Here is a 16,268-nt window from a genome sequence, read left to right as displayed (position 1 = left end):
GAAAAAGATGAACGAATAAAGCTCAATATTATCACTTTAACTTTATTGCATAACTGTAATAATCCTCACCGTGAACCTCAGCTACCTGCCAGCTACCTGCCAGCTACCTGCCAGCTACCTGCCAGCTACCTGCCAGCTACCTGCCAGCTACCTGCCAGCTACCTGCCAGCTACGTTCCAGCTACCATCAGTCTGGGATAGCTTCATGTGCGACCCTGTGCAGATTCATCCAGAAGCAGGACCAGAGTCTCAGTGAGGCTCCTTCAGGTTCATTTCTTACCCGGTTGCATCACCATGGTGACGGTGTTCCAGATAAGAGATCAACACATTTCTCTTGTGAAATGAGAGATAAAACAACGTTTGTTGACTTTGACTCAGAAGGATCCTTATAGATGTGAATGTTCCTGGAGCCTAAAACAGATTCATTCCTCTAAAGCTTCTTCCTGCTGATTTTTAAAGATTTGGAACCGACATTTCTGACTTTATTCTTCAAATCACCACTGAAACAGAAAGGTTTCCATTTTCTGTGTTCGGTGCATCAGATTCAGCTGAAAAGCCTTTTGTTCAGCATCTCAGAGGCTGGATGACAGAAGTCAGACATCCAGAAAACGACTGAATCTGGGTTTGTTCTTTATTTGGTGCCTGAAACCGTCTGAATTACATCCATTTAATGCTAAATGAATCAGATCTGCTTCCATATGCAGCAGATTATTCATTTCTGCCCTCTTTCCTTCCTGCTTTGGCTGCTTTTCACTCTGATAGAATTAGAGATTCTGATTGGTCAGCTGGTGCCAACTGCGCCTGTTTTACATGAACGTGCACAGATCCAGAGTCAGAACCTGGGCTGGTTTACAGCTGGTACCCAGCAGTGTGGAACCGCCCAGAGGCAGCTGCACAGTCTGGGTTAGTTAAAGCAGGTAACCTCAGGTGATGTGTGAGGGAGGAGCTGTGAGGACGCCGCCCAGCTGTGACATCATCATCTTAAAGGTGTGACATCATCATCATCTTAAAGGTGTGACATCATCATCATCTTAAAGGTGTGACATCATCATCATCTTAAAGGTGTGACATCATCATCATCTTAAAGGTGTGACATCATCATCTTAAAGGTGTGACATCATCATCTCAGGCTGAATTCAGAGTAAACAAACACTGTTATGAACACTTTTAATACTTCTGATGATCAATAATAAATACAGCTGCAGGCTTCCAGTGAACAATTGATCATCTTTAACTCTGAAACGAATCCTCTGTGGGAGCAGAGGAGGACATTCGGAGGGTAAATGAGTTCTTCTGCTGCGATGTTCCTGAAACACGTTACAAAGTTCTCTGTGCAGCGCCGTGTTCTTCAGGGTCTGAGATGGACCTGTGCAGCAGAACGATGGGAGAGAGGACGCTGTCACGCTTCTGTTTGGGGATTAAACACACAGAGACGTCTTTGTGCTGAGAACTAATATATTTATGGATCTGTGGAGTGAAAACAGCAGGAACAGGAAGTAGAAACAATAAATAAGACGACACTAGAGCTGAGGTCACAGGGCGCTACCGTTAAAAAATGGTAACTAACAGACGAGCTGAGATTACGACTAATGATCTGATCTTTCAGTTAGAATCCTCTGCTGATGTCATCCGTTGTTGGTCAGGTGGAAGTTGTGCGTTTGCTGCATGTTAGACGCCGGAAGCAGAAGCCCCGCCCCCTCGTACAGTTCTTTTTCTGAATGTGTGAAAGGAGACAGGAAGCGACGGCTCGGGTCGTCCCGACCGACCGCGCCGCCCTGCAGGGGGTGGGGGAGGCTCCTGCTGCCCCCACCCCCCCATCGCAGCTTCAGTCCATGTCCTGGATGCGACGGCAGATGTCAGCTGTGAACTCTGAACATTTGGAGTTTCCTCCCAGATCCTTCGTCAGCACCTGGAACAGAAAGAAAAACAGGTTGGAGCCGATGAGTCAGGAGGACATCCGTCACCAGGACATCCGTCACCAGGACATCCGTCACCGGGACATCCGTCACCGGGACATCCGTCACCAGGACATCCGTCACCAGGACATCCGTCACCAGGAGTGGAGGACAGAGCGGGTGGAGGACAGAGTGGGTGGAGGACAGAGGGGGTGGAGGACAGAGAAGGTGGAGGACAGAGCGGGCGGAGGACAGAGCGGGAGGAGGACAGAGCGGGCGGAGGACAGAGCGGGAGGAGGACAGAGAAGGTGGAGGACAGAGCGGGTGGAGGACAGAGGGGGTGGAGAACAGAGAAGGTGGAGGACAGAGCGGGTGGAGGACAGAGGGGGTGGAGGACAGAGCGGGTGGAGAACAGAGCGTCTCACCTTCTTGTCTCTGATGGTGTCGAAGCAGGCCGTCTGGATCTTGTTGCCGTAGTCATGGAGACCCATGTGACGCAGCATCATGACGGCGCTGAGCAGCAGGGCGGTGGGGTTGGCCATGTCCAAGCCGGCGATGTCGGGCGCCGTGCCGTGAACCTGCAGAGCGCCACACACACGGGTTATAACTAACTAACTAACTAACTAACACAGCTGGTTAGAGCTGGTTACAGGAAACTAACCGATTCAAAGATGGCCACCCCGTTGGCGCCGATGTTCCCGCTGGGAGTGACCCCCAGACCTCCGATCAGACCGGCGCACAGATCACTGAAACACAGTCACATGACCTCAGCGCTCACCCACAGCCTCTGATTGGCTGGAACATGATGACCTCATACTGACCTCAGGATGTCTCCGTACAGGTTCGGCATGACCAGGACGTCAAACTGGGTCGGATCCTGAACCATCTGGAAGCAAGAGGAGCAGAACTCAGAGGTCAGTACAAAGTCCAACCTTTACAGCAGGACTGATCTGAGCCAGAACTCATCAGAACCGCTCAGCCTCAACCCAACACTCAGGACCTGCTCCATGGACCTCAGTCTGGTTCAGCAGCATTGTTCTGTCCATCTTCACCACATAAAACATCCCACATTGGGTCAGTTATCAGGCCTGAGAGTTTGAGAGAGCACTTTGCTCTCAGGCTGCAGGTTTCCTTGTGGTTCCCAGAGTTTCTAAAAGCAGAATGGGAGGCAGAGCCTTCAGTTATCAGGCCCCTAAAAGCAGAATGGGAGGCAGAGCCTTCAGTTATCAGGCCCCTAAAAGCAGAATGGGAGGCAGAGCCTTCAGTTATCAGGCCCCTAAAAGCAGAATGGGAGGCAGAGCCTTCAGTTATCAGGCCCCTAAAAGCAGAATGGGAGGCAGAGCCTTCAGTTATCAGGCCCCTAAAAGCAGAATGGGAGGCAGAGCCTTCAGTTATCAGGCCCCTAAAAGCAGAATGGGAGGCAGAGCCTTCAGTTATCAGGCCCCTAAAAGCAGAATGGGAGGCAGAGCCTTCAGTTATCAGGCCCCTAAAAGCAGAATGGGAGGCAGAGCCTTCAGTTATCAGGCCCCTAAAAGCAGAATGGGAGGCAGAGCCTTCAGTTATCAGGCCCCTAAAAGCAGAATGGGAGGCAGAGCCTTCAGTTATCAGGCCCCTAAAAGCAGAATGGGAGGCAGAGCCTTCAGTTATCAGGCCCCTAAAAGCAGAATGGGAGGCAGAGCCTTCAGTTATCAGGCCCCTAAAAGCAGAATGGGAGGCAGAGCCTTCAGTTATCAGGCCCCTAAAAGCAGAATGGGAGGCAGAGCCTTCAGTTATCAGGCCCCTAAAAGCAGAATGGGAGGCAGAGCCTTCAGTTATCAGGCCCCTAAAAGCAGAATGGGAGGCAGAGCCTTCAGTTATCAGGCCCCTAAAAGCAGAATGGGAGGCAGAGCCTTCAGTTATCAGGCCCCTAAAAGCAGAATGGGAGGCAGAGCCTTCAGTTATCAGGCCCCTAAAAGCAGAATGGGAGGCAGAGCCTTCAGTTATCAGGCCCCTAAAAGCAGAATGGGAGGCAGAGCCTTCAGTTATCAGGCCCCTAAAAGCAGAATGGGAGGCAGAGCCTTCAGTTATCAGGCCCCTAAAAGCAGAATGGGAGGCAGAGCCTTCAGTTATCAGGCCCCTAAAAGCAGAATGGGAGGCAGAGCCTTCAGTTATCAGGCCCCTAAAAGCAGAATGGGAGGCAGAGCCTTCAGTTATCAGGCCCCTAAAAGCAGAATGGGAGGCAGAGCCTTCAGTTATCAGGTCCCTAAAAGCAGAATGGGAGGCAGAGCCTTCAGTTATCAGGTCCCTAAAAGCAGAATGGGAGGCAGAGCCTTCAGTTATCAGGCCCCTAAAAGCAGAATGGGAGGCAGAGCCTTCAGTTATCAGGCCCCTAAAAGCAGAATGGGAGGCAGAGCCTTCAGTTATCAGGCCCCTAAAAGCAGAATGGGAGGCAGAGCCTTCAGTTATCAGGCCCCTAAAAGCAGAATGGGAGGCAGAGCCTTCAGTTATCAGGCCCCTAAAAGCAGAATGGGAGGCAGAGCCTTCAGTTATCAGGCCCCTAAAAGTAGAATGGGAGGCAGAGCCTTCAGTTATCAGGCCCCTAAAAGCAGAATGGGAGGCAGAGCCTTCAGTTATCAGGCCCCTAAAAGCAGAATGGGAGGCAGAGCCTTCAGTTATCAGGCCCCTAAAAGCAGAATGGGAGGCAGAGCCTTCAGTTATCAGGCCCCTCTCTGTGGAACCAGCTGCCAGTTTGGCTTCAGGAAGCAGACACCCTCTCTACCTTTAAGATCAGGCTGAAACTTTCCTTTCTGGTAAAGCTTATAGTTAGGGATGGCTCAGGTGAGCCTGAAACATCCCATAGTTCTGCTGCTATAGGCCCAGCCTGCTGGGGGAGCTCCCATGATGCACCTCTCCTCCCTCCATGTACAGATGACATCATTGCTGTCATTAACTTGTGTTTCTCTCTCTCAGCAGGTATCTCTGGCCTGGTGTTACGCTGCTTGTTGTCCCCTCTTTCCTGTCCTCTCAGCCCCAGCTGGTCCAGGCAGATGGACCCTTCCTGGTTCTGGTTCTGATGGAGGTTTCTTCCTGGTTCTGGTTCTGATGGAGGTTTCTTCCTGGTTCTGGTTCTGATGGAGGTTTCTTCCTGGTTCTGGTTTTTTCTCCCCATAGTCGCCTCGTGCAGCTCAGGACGGGGATTGGATCAGAGAGAAGTTTCAGTTAATCTGTTGGTTTCCTTATTGAGGAACGAATTGGACTCATTTTGAATGTAATGAATTGGATCATGACTGTATTTTAATGGACTGTATCTTTGTTGTAATTCTGTGTAAAATGAATCAAACTGAAGTGAAATAAAACTCAGTTGCAGCTCAATGATAAAAGTGAAACACCATCAGATGTGGCAGTGCTTCGCTCCGTTTTCTTTCCTGTTCAACCTGAAACTGTTTCCTCTGAAGCATTAACTGAGTTCTCTTTGCTGTCCCTGTGGCTGCTGATCGGGTCTGTTGGTGTCACCGGGCGGACTCACGTTGAGGCACACCGTGTCCAGGTACATCTCCGTGAACTTGATGTCTTTGTAGTCCTCGGCCACCTCCCGACACTTCCTCAGGAACAGGCCGTCTGACATCCGCCTGCAGGGAGAGACACTGATGAGCACGCCGCCACACGGCGGTTACACGCCGCCACACGGCGGTTACACCCGGGGAAAGATTCACACAGGACACAGTTTAAAAGACAGATCCAGAAGACCAGGAATTTACGGAGAAGAAGAAGTAGAATCTGAACGATCAGCTGGTCAGCAGGTGGCGCTGCTTTCCACACGGACCTCATTAACAGAGCAACGAGACACTTGATCATGTTTATTCCAATATTAAAGGGCAACTCCGGTGTTTTTAAAGCTTCTTTCTGGCTGAAATACGTTCATCTGCTCACTGAGAACAGTTTGGTGAAAGTCGGCGTCCTTCTGAAGATATTTAGATAACTGGAGATCCATATAACGGAGAGAACGGGGCTTAGAGGATGCAGCCTCTAAATAAGGCTTTATCTGTCTTTATTTCACCAATACTTTAAGAAGAATGAATGAATGAACGTGTGCTATAGCTCTGTTAGCTCATAGCTGCTGTTAGCTCATAGCTCTGTTAGCTCATAGCTCTGTTAGCTCATAGCTGCTGTTAGCTCATAGCTCTGTTAGCTCATAGCTCTGTTAGCTCATAGCTGCTGTTGGCTCATAGCTCTGTTAGCTCATAGCTCTGTTAGCTCATAGCTGGTATTAGCTCATAGCTCTGTTAGCTCATAGCTCTGTTAGCTCATAGCTGCTGTTAGCTCATAGCTCTGTTAGCTCAAAGCTGCTGTTAGCTCATAGCTCTGTTAGCTCATAGCTCTGTTAGCTCATAGCTGCTGTTAGCTCATAGCTGCTGTTAGCTCATAGCTGCTGTGTTGTTGTTATTGGAGGCTATCGGGGGGCTTATAGAGGGCTACACACTCGTCTACTGGGATGATGTCATCGACACCCCCCTGCAGCACAGCTCATTCACTCCGGTAAGGTCGTCCATCTTACTCAAAGTCAAAACCTGATAAATATCCTGCCATGTTGCACAAAACTATCAGCAGCAAACTCTGTGTGAAGTTAGCCGACTGTCACAGAGCACGGAGTGAATAAACTGTGCTGCAGGGGGGCGTGTGGATGAAGTGGTCCCAGTAGAGTGCCTGTGTGGAACTCCCTCTGTTGCCTTATTTAGAGTCTGCATCATCCCTGCCCTGTTCGCTCCATTATATGAATATCTGCAGATCTCCAGTTATCTAAATATCTTCCGAAGGACGCCGACTTTCACCAAACTGTTCTCTGTGAGCAGATGAACGTACTTCATGCCAGAAATAAGGTTTAAAAAACCCAAACTTGGCCTTTCAGTCTCACGGAGGCAGACTGACTAACAGCTTCTTCTTCTGGCCGTACGGCCTGCTGATAATCATGTGACCAGCTGTTATCCAGCTGTCTGTCCCCCGCAGGAGACGCCATGTTTCATCTCAACTGTTGATGATGAAAATACATTCAAAATGAGTTGATATTCTGAAAAACGTCGGTGGAACCCAGCGAACGCCTGCTGGTTCCACTTCATTCAGACTCCTGCACTCACATGATGTTGGCTTTGTGGACGGCCGTCACGCTGCTTCTTTGGTTGTTTCGGGCATATTCAAAGGCGTACTCTGCAATGCGTCTGCTGGCGTTCTCAGTGATCAGTTTTATGCTCTGAACAACGCCGTCGACGATCTGAAAGAAGAAGAGAGCGTCAGAGCGGGAGGAGGCGAGCCGAGACCACAGCCCGGTGTAACCGTGGAACCTTCAGCTCCTCTGAAAACAGAGCAAAAAACAGTAAAGGTCAGATGATCCCGGCTCACTGAGACCTGCAGGAATCAACCTGAATTATAAACTGAACATACTTCTGTGGGCTCAGAAACACCTGCTCTACCTGGAATAGCCATAGTAAAAGCCAGTTAGCTTAGCACAACGTAAATGCTCCAGCAGGAGACAGGTGAGGTTCACCACCATCACAGGTACTCCTGCTCTGTCCTCCTGGGTTACACGATCCAGATGTGAGGAGCCGACTCTCCACAGCTTAGAACTTAACCCTGATCCAGATGTGAGGAGCCGACTCTCCACAGCTTAGAACTTAACCCTGATCCAGATGTGAGGAGCCGACTCTCCACAGCTTAGAACTTAACCCTGATCCAGATGTGAGGAGCCGACTCTCCACAGCTTAGAACTTAACCCTGATCCAGATGTGAGGAGCCGACTCTCCACAGCTTAGAACTTAACCCTGATCCAGATGTGAGGAGCCGACTCTCCACAGCTTAGAACTTAACCCTGATCCAGATGTGAGGAGCCGACTCTCCACAGCTTAGAACTTAACCCTGATCCAGATGTGAAGAGCAGACTCTCCACAGCTTAGAACTTAAACCTGATCCAGATGTGAGGAGCCGACTCTCCACAGCTTAGAACTTAAACCTGATCCAGATGTGAGGAGCCGACTCTCCACAGCTTAGAACTTAAACCTGATCCAGATGTGAGGAGCCGACTCTCCACAGCTTAGAACTTAAACCTGATCCAGATGTGAGGAGCCGACTCTCCACAGCTTAGAACTTAACCCTGATCCAGATGTGAGGAGCCGACTCTCCACAGCTTAGAACTTAACCCTGATCCAGATGTGAGGAGCCGACTCTCCACAGCTTAGAACTTAACCCTGATCCAGATGTGAGGAGCCGACTCTCCACAGCTTAGAACTTAACCCTGATCCAGATGTGAGGAGCCGACTCTCCACAGCTTAGAACTTAACCCTGATCCAGATGTGAGGAGCCGACTCTCCACAGCTTAGAACTTAACCCTGATCCAGATGTGAGGAGCCGACTCTCCACAGCTTAGAACTTAACCCTGATCCAGATGTGAGGAGCCGACTCTCCACAGCTTAGAACTTAACCCTGATCCAGATGTGAGGAGCCGACTCTCCACAGCTTAGAACCTAACCCTGATCCAGATGTGAGGAGCCGACTCTCCACAGCTTAGAACTTAAACCTGATCCAGATGTGAGGAGCCGACTCTCCACAGCTTAGAACTTAACCCTGATCCAGATGTGAGGAGCCGACTCTCCACAGCTTAGAACTTAACCTTGATCCAGATGTGAGGAGCCGACTCTCCACAGCTTAGAACTTAACCCTGATCCAGATGTGAAGAGCAGACTCTCCACAGCTTAGAACTTAAACCTGATCCAGATGTGAGGAGCCGACTCTCCACAGCTTAGAACTTAACCCTGATCCAGATGTGAGGAGCCGACTCTCCACAGCTTAGAACTTAACCCTGATCCAGATGTGAGGAGCCGACTCTCCACAGCTTAGAACTTAACCCTGATCCAGATGTGAGGAGCCGACTCTCCACAGCTTAGAACTTAACCCTGATCCAGATGTGAGGAGCCGACTCTCCACAGCTTAGAACTTAACCCTGATCCAGATGTGAGGAGCCGACTCTCCACAGCTTAGAACTTAACCCTGATCCAGATGTGAAGAGCAGACTCTCCACAGCTTAGAACTTAAACCTGATCCAGATGTGAGGAGCCGACTCTCCACAGCTTAGAACTTAAACCTGATCCAGATGTGAGGAGCCGACTCTCCACAGCTTAGAACTTAAACCTGATCCAGATGTGAGGAGCCGACTCTCCACAGCTTAGAACTTAAACCTGATCCAGATGTGAGGAGCCGACTCTCCACAGCTTAGAACTTAACCCTGATCCAGATGTGAGGAGCCGACTCTCCACAGCTTAGAACTTAACCCTGATCCAGATGTGAGGAGCCGACTCTCCACAGCTTAGAACTTAACCCTGATCCAGATGTGAGGAGCCGACTCTCCACAGCTTAGAACTTAACCCTGATCCAGATGTGAGGAGCCGACTCTCCACAGCTTAGAACTTAACCCTGATCCAGATGTGAGGAGCCGACTCTCCACAGCTTAGAACTTAACCCTGATCCAGATGTGAGGAGCCGACTCTCCACAGCTTAGAACTTAACCCTGATCCAGATGTGAGGAGCCGACTCTCCACAGCTTAGAACTTAACCCTGATCCAGATGTGAGGAGCCGACTCTCCACAGCTTAGAACTTAACCCTGATCCAGATGTGAGGAGCCGACTCTCCACAGCTTAGAACCTAACCCTGATCCAGATGTGAGGAGCCGACTCTCCACAGCTTAGAACTTAAACCTGATCCAGATGTGAGGAGCCGACTCTCCACAGCTTAGAACTTAACCCTGATCCAGATGTGAGGAGCCGACTCTCCACAGCTTAGAACTTAACCTTGATCCAGATGTGAGGAGCCGACTCTCCACAGCTTAGAACTTAACCCTGATCCAGATGTGAAGAGCAGACTCTCCACAGCTTAGAACTTAAACCTGATCCAGATGTGAGGAGCCGACTCTCCACAGCTTAGAACTTAAACCTGATCCAGATGTGAGGAGCCGACTCTCCACAGCTTAGAACTTAAACCTGATCCAGATGTGAGGAGCCGACTCTCCACAGCTTAGAACTTAAACCTGATCCAGATGTGAGGAGCAGACTCTCCACAGCTTAGAACTTAAACCTGATCCAGATGTGAGGAGCCGACTCTCCACAGCTTAGAACTTAACCCTGATCCAGATGTGAGGAGCCGACTCTCCACAGCTTAGAACTTAAACCTGATCCAGATGTGAGGAGCAGACTCTCCACAGCTTAGAACTTAACCCTGATCCAGATGTGAGGAGCCGACTCTCCACAGCTTAGAACCTAACCCTGATCCAGATGTGAGGAGCCGACTCTCCACAGCTTAGAACTTAACCCTGATCCAGATGTGAGGAGCCGACTCTCCACAGCTTAGAACTTAACCCTGATCCAGATGTGAGGAGCCGACTCTCCACAGCTTAGAACTTAACCCTGATCCAGATGTGAGGAGCCGACTCTCCACAGCTTAGAACCTAACCCTGATCCAGATGTGAGGAGCCGACTCTCCACAGCTTAGAACTTAAACCTGATCCAGATGTGAGGAGCCGACTCTCCACAGCTTAGAACCTAACTCTGATCCAGATGTGAGGAGCCGACTCTCCACAGCTTAGAACTTAACCCTGATCCAGATGTGAGGAGCCGACTCTCCACAGCTTAGAACTTAACCCTGATCCAGATGTGAGGAGCCGACTCTCCACAGCTTAGAACTTAACCCTGATCCAGATGTGAGGAGCCGACTCTCCACAGCTTAGAACTTAACCCTGATCCAGATGTGAGGAGCCGACTCTCCACAGCTTAGAACCTAACCCTGATCCAGATGTGAGGAGCCGACTCTCCACAGCTTAGAACTTAAACCTGATCCAGATGTGAGGAGCCGACTCTCCACAGCTTAGAACCTAACTCTGATCCAGATGTGAGGAGCCGACTCTCCACAGCTTAGAACTTAACCCTGATCCAGATGTGAGGAGCCGACTCTCCACAGCTTAGAACCTAACCCTGATCCAGATGTGAGGAGCCGACTCTCCACAGCTTAGAACCTAACCCTGATCCAGATGTGAGGAGCCGACTCTCCACAGCTTAGAACCTAAACCTGATCCAGATGTGAGGAGCCGACTCTCCACAGCTTAGAACTCAACCCTGATCCAGATGTGAGGAGCCGACTCTCCACAGCTTAGAACTTAACCCTGATCCAGATGTGAGGAGCCGACTCTCCACAGCTTAGAACTTAAACCTGATCCAGATGTGAGGAGCAGACTCTCCACAGCTTAGAACTTAACCCTGATCCAGATGTGAGGAGCCGACTCTCCACAGCTTAGAACCTAACCCTGATCCAGATGTGAGGAGCCGACTCTCCACAGCTTAGAACTTAACCCTGATCCAGATGTGAGGAGCCGACTCTCCACAGCTTAGAACCTAACCCTGATCCAGATGTGAGGAGCCGACTCTCCACAGCTTAGAACCTAACCCTGATCCAGATGTGAGGAGCCGACTCTCCACAGCTTAGAACCTAACCCTGATCCAGATGTGAGGAGCCGACTCTCCACAGCTTAGAACTCAACCCTGATCCAGATGTGAGGAGCCGACTCTCCACAGCTTAGAACTCAACCCTGATCCAGATGTGAGGAGCCGACTCTCCACAGCTTAGAACTCAACCCTGATCCAGATGTGAGGAGCCGACAGCTGCAGATGTGGGCGCTGGAACTCAACCCTGAGCAGATGTGACTCTCAGGTATCAGAGCAGACTTCAGAAAGTCACGCCCCAGGACCTCCTGTTGAAATGACCTGAGCTCCGCCCCCTCACCACGTGCTCGATGCCGCTGTACTCGCCCTCCGTGTTCTCCCGGATGGTGACCAGGTCCACATCTGTGTACGGCGTCTTGTAGCCCTCGATGGATATGCAGGGCCGCACATTGGCGTACAGGTCGAAGGTCTTCCTGAGCAGCAGGTTCATGGAGGGGTGGCCCGCGGCGATGGGCGTCTTCAGGGGTCCTGTGGGAGGAAACGGTCATGTGATCAGCTCCGAGTTTCCACAGAACACGCAGCAGCCCGGCGGCCCAAACTCACCTTTCAGGCCGATCTTGCTCCGGTCCATGGACTCTTTGGCATCGGGGGGGATCATCCACCTGCCCCCTGGGCCTTTGATCGCTGTGACGTTCCTCTCCTCCCATCTGATCGGCGCCTGCAGGTAAACGCCGGTTCGTTTGCGGCTTCAGAGACTCAGTTTCTGTTCACAGGTGAGGTCACGCCTCTGTGAGGTCACTTACCTTCGCCGCATCAAAGATCTTCATGACCGCTGAGGAGATCTCTGGACCGATTCCATCCCCAGGAATCAGCGTGACGGTCTGCATCTGTGCACAAGCACTGTGTGTTACTGTGTGTTACTGTGTGTTACTGTGTTACTGTGTGTTACTGTGTGTGTTACTGTGTGTGTGAAAGGTCACACAGAGGTCAAACCTCCAGGATCCATCACTTTATGCTCTACTTTTTAACGTTCTATCACTAGTTTTGAGGCTCTTAATCGTGTCGTTCATCAGAGCTGCTTTTATATTGAGCCTGTCAGAACCCTCAGGTTCTTTAATGGAATCCTCGGGTTCCTCCGGATTCTTTAATGGAACCCTCAGGTTCTTTAATGGAACCCTCAGGTTCCCCCGGGTTCTTTAATGGAACCCCCAGGTTCTTTAATGGAACCCTCAGGTTCTTTAATGGAATCCTCGGGTTCCTCCGGATTCTTTAATGGAACCCTCAGGTTCTTTAATGGAACCCTCAGGTTCCCCCGGGTTCTTTAATGGAACCCTCAGGTTTCTCCGGGTTCTTTAATGGAACCCTCAGGTTCTTTAATGGAACCCTCAGGTTCCCTCGGGTTCTTTAATGGAACCCTCAGGTTCTTTAATGGAACCCTCAGGTTTCTCCGGGTTCTTTAATGGAACCCTCAGGTTCTTTAATGGAACCCTCAGGTTTCTCCGGGTTCTTTAATGGAACCCTCAGGTTTCTCCGGGTTCTTTAATGGAACCCTCAGGTTTCTACGGGTTCTTTAATGGAACCCTCAGGTTTCTACGGGTTCTTTAATGGATCCCTCAGGTTTCTCCGGGTTCTTTAATGGAACCCTCAGGTTCTTTAATGGAACCCTCAGGTTCCCCCGGGTTCTTTAATGGAACCCTCAGGTTTCTCCGGGTTCTTTAATGGAACCCTCAGGTTCTTTAATGGAACCCTCAGGTTCTTTAATGGAACCCTCAGGTTCCCCCGGGTTCTTTAATGGAACCCTCAGGTTTCTCCGGGTTCTTTAATGGAACCCTCAGGTTCTTTAATGGAACCCTCGGGTTCCCCCGGGTTCTTTAATGGAACCCTCAGGTTCTTTAATGGAACCCTCAGGTTCCCTCGGGTTCTTTAATGGAACCCTCAGGTTTCTCCGGGTTCTTTAATGGAACCCTCAGGTTCTTTAATGGAACCCTCGGGTTCCCCCGGGTTCTTTAATGGAACCCTCAGGTTCTTTAATGGAACCCTCGGGTTCCCCCGGGTTCTTTAATGGAACCCTCAGGTTCTTTAATGGAATCCTCGGGTTCCTCCGGATTCTTTAATGGAACCCTCAGGTTCTTTAATGGAACCCTCAGGTTCCCCCGGGTTCTTTAATGGAACCCTCAGGTTCTTTAATGGAACCCCCAGGTTCTTTAATGGAACCCCCAGGTTCTTTAATGGAACCCTCAGGTTTCTCCGGGTTCTTTAATGGAATCCTCAGGTTCTTTAATGGAACCCTCAGGTTTCTACGGGTTCTTTAATGGAACCCTCAGGTTTCTACGGGTTCTTTAATGGATCCCTCAGGTTTCTACGGGTTCTTTAATGGAACCCTCAGGTTCTTTAATGGAACCCTCAGGTTCCCCCGGGTTCTTTAATGGAACCCTCAGGTTCTTTAATGGAACCCCCAGGTTTCTCCGGGTTCTTTAATGGAACCCTCAGGTTCTTTAATGGAACCCTCGGGTTCCCCCGGGTTCTTTAATGGAACCCTCAGGTTCTTTAATGGAACCCTCAGGTTCCTCCGGGTTCCTTAATGGTCCCTAAAGTCAGAACTTAGACCCACCCTGACGCAGGTTCCTGTTACTATGTTCCAGTCCGTGTTCCACAGGCTGTTAAAGCTTTTAAAGACAAACTAAAGACCATCTTTCTGATTCTATTTGAATTCATATTTATTTCATCTTCTGCTCACACCTTGTTTTATTTATATTTTGTGCTTTGTTAGCTTATGCATCGATTTATTTTCTAATTCAATCTTTCAGCTGGTCTTTGCCCCCCCCACAGAGTTGGCTCAGTTTGGTTTTTAATGCTTCATACACTTTTATTCAGTGGTGTTTGAGTTGTTCTGTGATCCGTGTGAAAAGTGCTCCATAAAGACGTCTGACTGATGCTTCGGCTGCAGAGCCCCCCCGCAGCCTGTGGACCAACAGGAAGTGTGAGCTGGAGCTACTCACCCCCCTGGAGAAGGACGCAGAGGACAGAGCAGGTCTCCTCAAGGCCCCGCCCATCACCTGACTCACCTGGAGGAGAAACACACAGATCAGGTCTCCCAACAGGCTTTAACACGCCAACAGGTGCACTTCAGCAAGGTCACACCGAAGATCAGTGACCCCCCCCCAGTGTTCACCGACTGCAACATCCAGAAAATTAACAACAAAACTCTTTGAAAATGTTCATTTTTCCATCATTTCCCATAAAGTTCCTGAAAGTTTAAAAACTGTTTCATGAATACTTTCAACTGGGATTTTATACTTTGTTTCCTGTTTATCTGACTCAGTGTAAAATGTGTTTATGACCAAATAACTTAATTTGTTGTATTATTATAACCTAAATGGAAGATTTTATTAAAACCGAATTGGCCCGAGCTCGGATTAGCCTTAAATCTCGGATTTGACCAAAAGTTCACATTAAATGGACAGTTTCTTGAACATTTGGCTCTGAAGGTCTCGCGGTGACAGGGAGCCACACAGTTAACAGCCTGAAACAGTATTCAGATTGTTTTTGAGCTTTTTGCATTTTCACAGTGATAAATAGATATTACTAAAGTCTTCCAGCTTTTTGTGTCGGTACATCCTGAGGAAAGAGCCTCGGGCTCCGTTTAAAAGGGACAAACACGCGGGGAAGTGTGCGGACTGTCTCTAAAACCCTTCAGAGATCATTTAAATGAAGCAAAGACAGTCGGGCGAGCCGACAGGAAACAGTTAGCTGCTCGCATCCCCTGAAGGACACCGGCTAACGGCTAACGGCTAACGGTGCAGTGAACCCGGCTAACACAGAGCCGCGACCCGCACACTTCGGCCCACTCAGAAACACCCCGAACACGACCTGTAGGACCCGATCAACCTGTTGGGGATTCATTAGAGCTGATAAATGATCAGTTTCTTACCAGTGACCTCCACGCGCTGCCTGCTGCCATTCTACTAAAGGGGGCTAACAAAGATCCCTTTACAGCGAGATGAGTCACTACGAACAGCTGCCGAGGAGCCGCCCGGACAAAGATTTTATATTTTACAGACGACTCACTCTGACATGCTGACAGATGTGTCTTTATTTGGAGTTTTTGGGAGTGGATCAGCGCGTGTTTCTCTTACATAACAGTCACATTTTTTTATGTTTTTTAACGTTTATGTTACTCATATTTTGTGTTTAAAGTGAAAAAATCATTTATATTACAGTTAGGTGTCAGACTACGGAGCACTGAAACTGCCATAATATGGGGTGGCCGTGGCTCAGTGGTTAGAGCCCAATAACCTGAAGGCTGGCGGTTCAATTCCCACTCTCACCACTCAAAGATTGGTGAACCGACAGCTGGGGGGATGGCAGTTCACGGCTGAGGTACCCTTGAGCAAGGCACCTTACCCCCATGCTCCCCGGGCGCCGTGATTGGCCGCCCACCGCTCCAGTGTATGGCATCTGTCTCTGTGAGTGTGTGACCCTGTGCACGTGCATGTGCATGTGTGTGTCAACAAATTTCATGTGTATGCATGACAATAAATCTCATCTTAATCTTAAATAATAACAAGAACACATTCATACTTTTATATTAAATTTAAAATAATAATTCATACATAAATAATTGAATAGAGCAAGAAAATAATATTTTTTCTGCTTTAAACTTCTTTCACTTAAGATTATGTTATTGATGTTATTTCTTTACTTTGCCACAATTTTATTTTTTATTCATATGAATACATTCAATTTCTTTCTTAATTAATTTGTTCCTGCAGTATTTATTTCTGAATTGTTTTCCTTTAGTTTATTTATTTCATAGATGGATTAACTTCTCTGACATTTCCACTTTTCTCTCCCTGTTTATTTCACCAAATCCATTTATTTCCTCTTTCCCCGTCTCTGTTTTTACATTCCTGTATGTTTG

General features: G+C 49.1%; 1 protein-coding gene across 1 annotated transcript; it reads right to left on the bottom strand.

Annotated features, from left to right (window-relative positions):
* Nucleotides 1–1,434: 1,434 nt before the first annotated feature.
* Nucleotides 1,435–15,363, bottom strand: LOC140301388 (isocitrate dehydrogenase [NAD] subunit alpha, mitochondrial). The gene is made up of 11 exons (XM_072379788.1): nucleotides 15,279–15,363; nucleotides 14,347–14,412; nucleotides 12,151–12,234; nucleotides 11,951–12,065; nucleotides 11,688–11,875; nucleotides 7,006–7,139; nucleotides 5,400–5,502; nucleotides 2,716–2,780; nucleotides 2,556–2,640; nucleotides 2,320–2,472; nucleotides 1,435–1,908 (listed from the first exon to the last, which is right to left on the bottom strand). Exons 1-11 carry the CDS (start codon nucleotides 15,306–15,308, stop codon nucleotides 1,825–1,827), a joined length of 1,107 nt encoding a protein of 368 aa, XP_072235889.1. The 5' UTR covers nucleotides 15,309–15,363; the 3' UTR covers nucleotides 1,435–1,824.
* Between the last annotated feature and the right edge of the window lie 905 nt (nucleotides 15,364–16,268).

The sequence above is a fragment of the Leuresthes tenuis genome, unplaced genomic scaffold, assembly GCF_036924035.1.
Source record: "Leuresthes tenuis unplaced genomic scaffold, fLeuTen1.0.hap1 SCAF_2, whole genome shotgun sequence".
NCBI lineage: Eukaryota > Metazoa > Chordata > Actinopteri > Atheriniformes > Atherinopsidae > Leuresthes > Leuresthes tenuis.
Note: the sequence above shows the minus strand (reverse complement) of the source record. Positions and strands in the feature narration are given on the sequence as shown.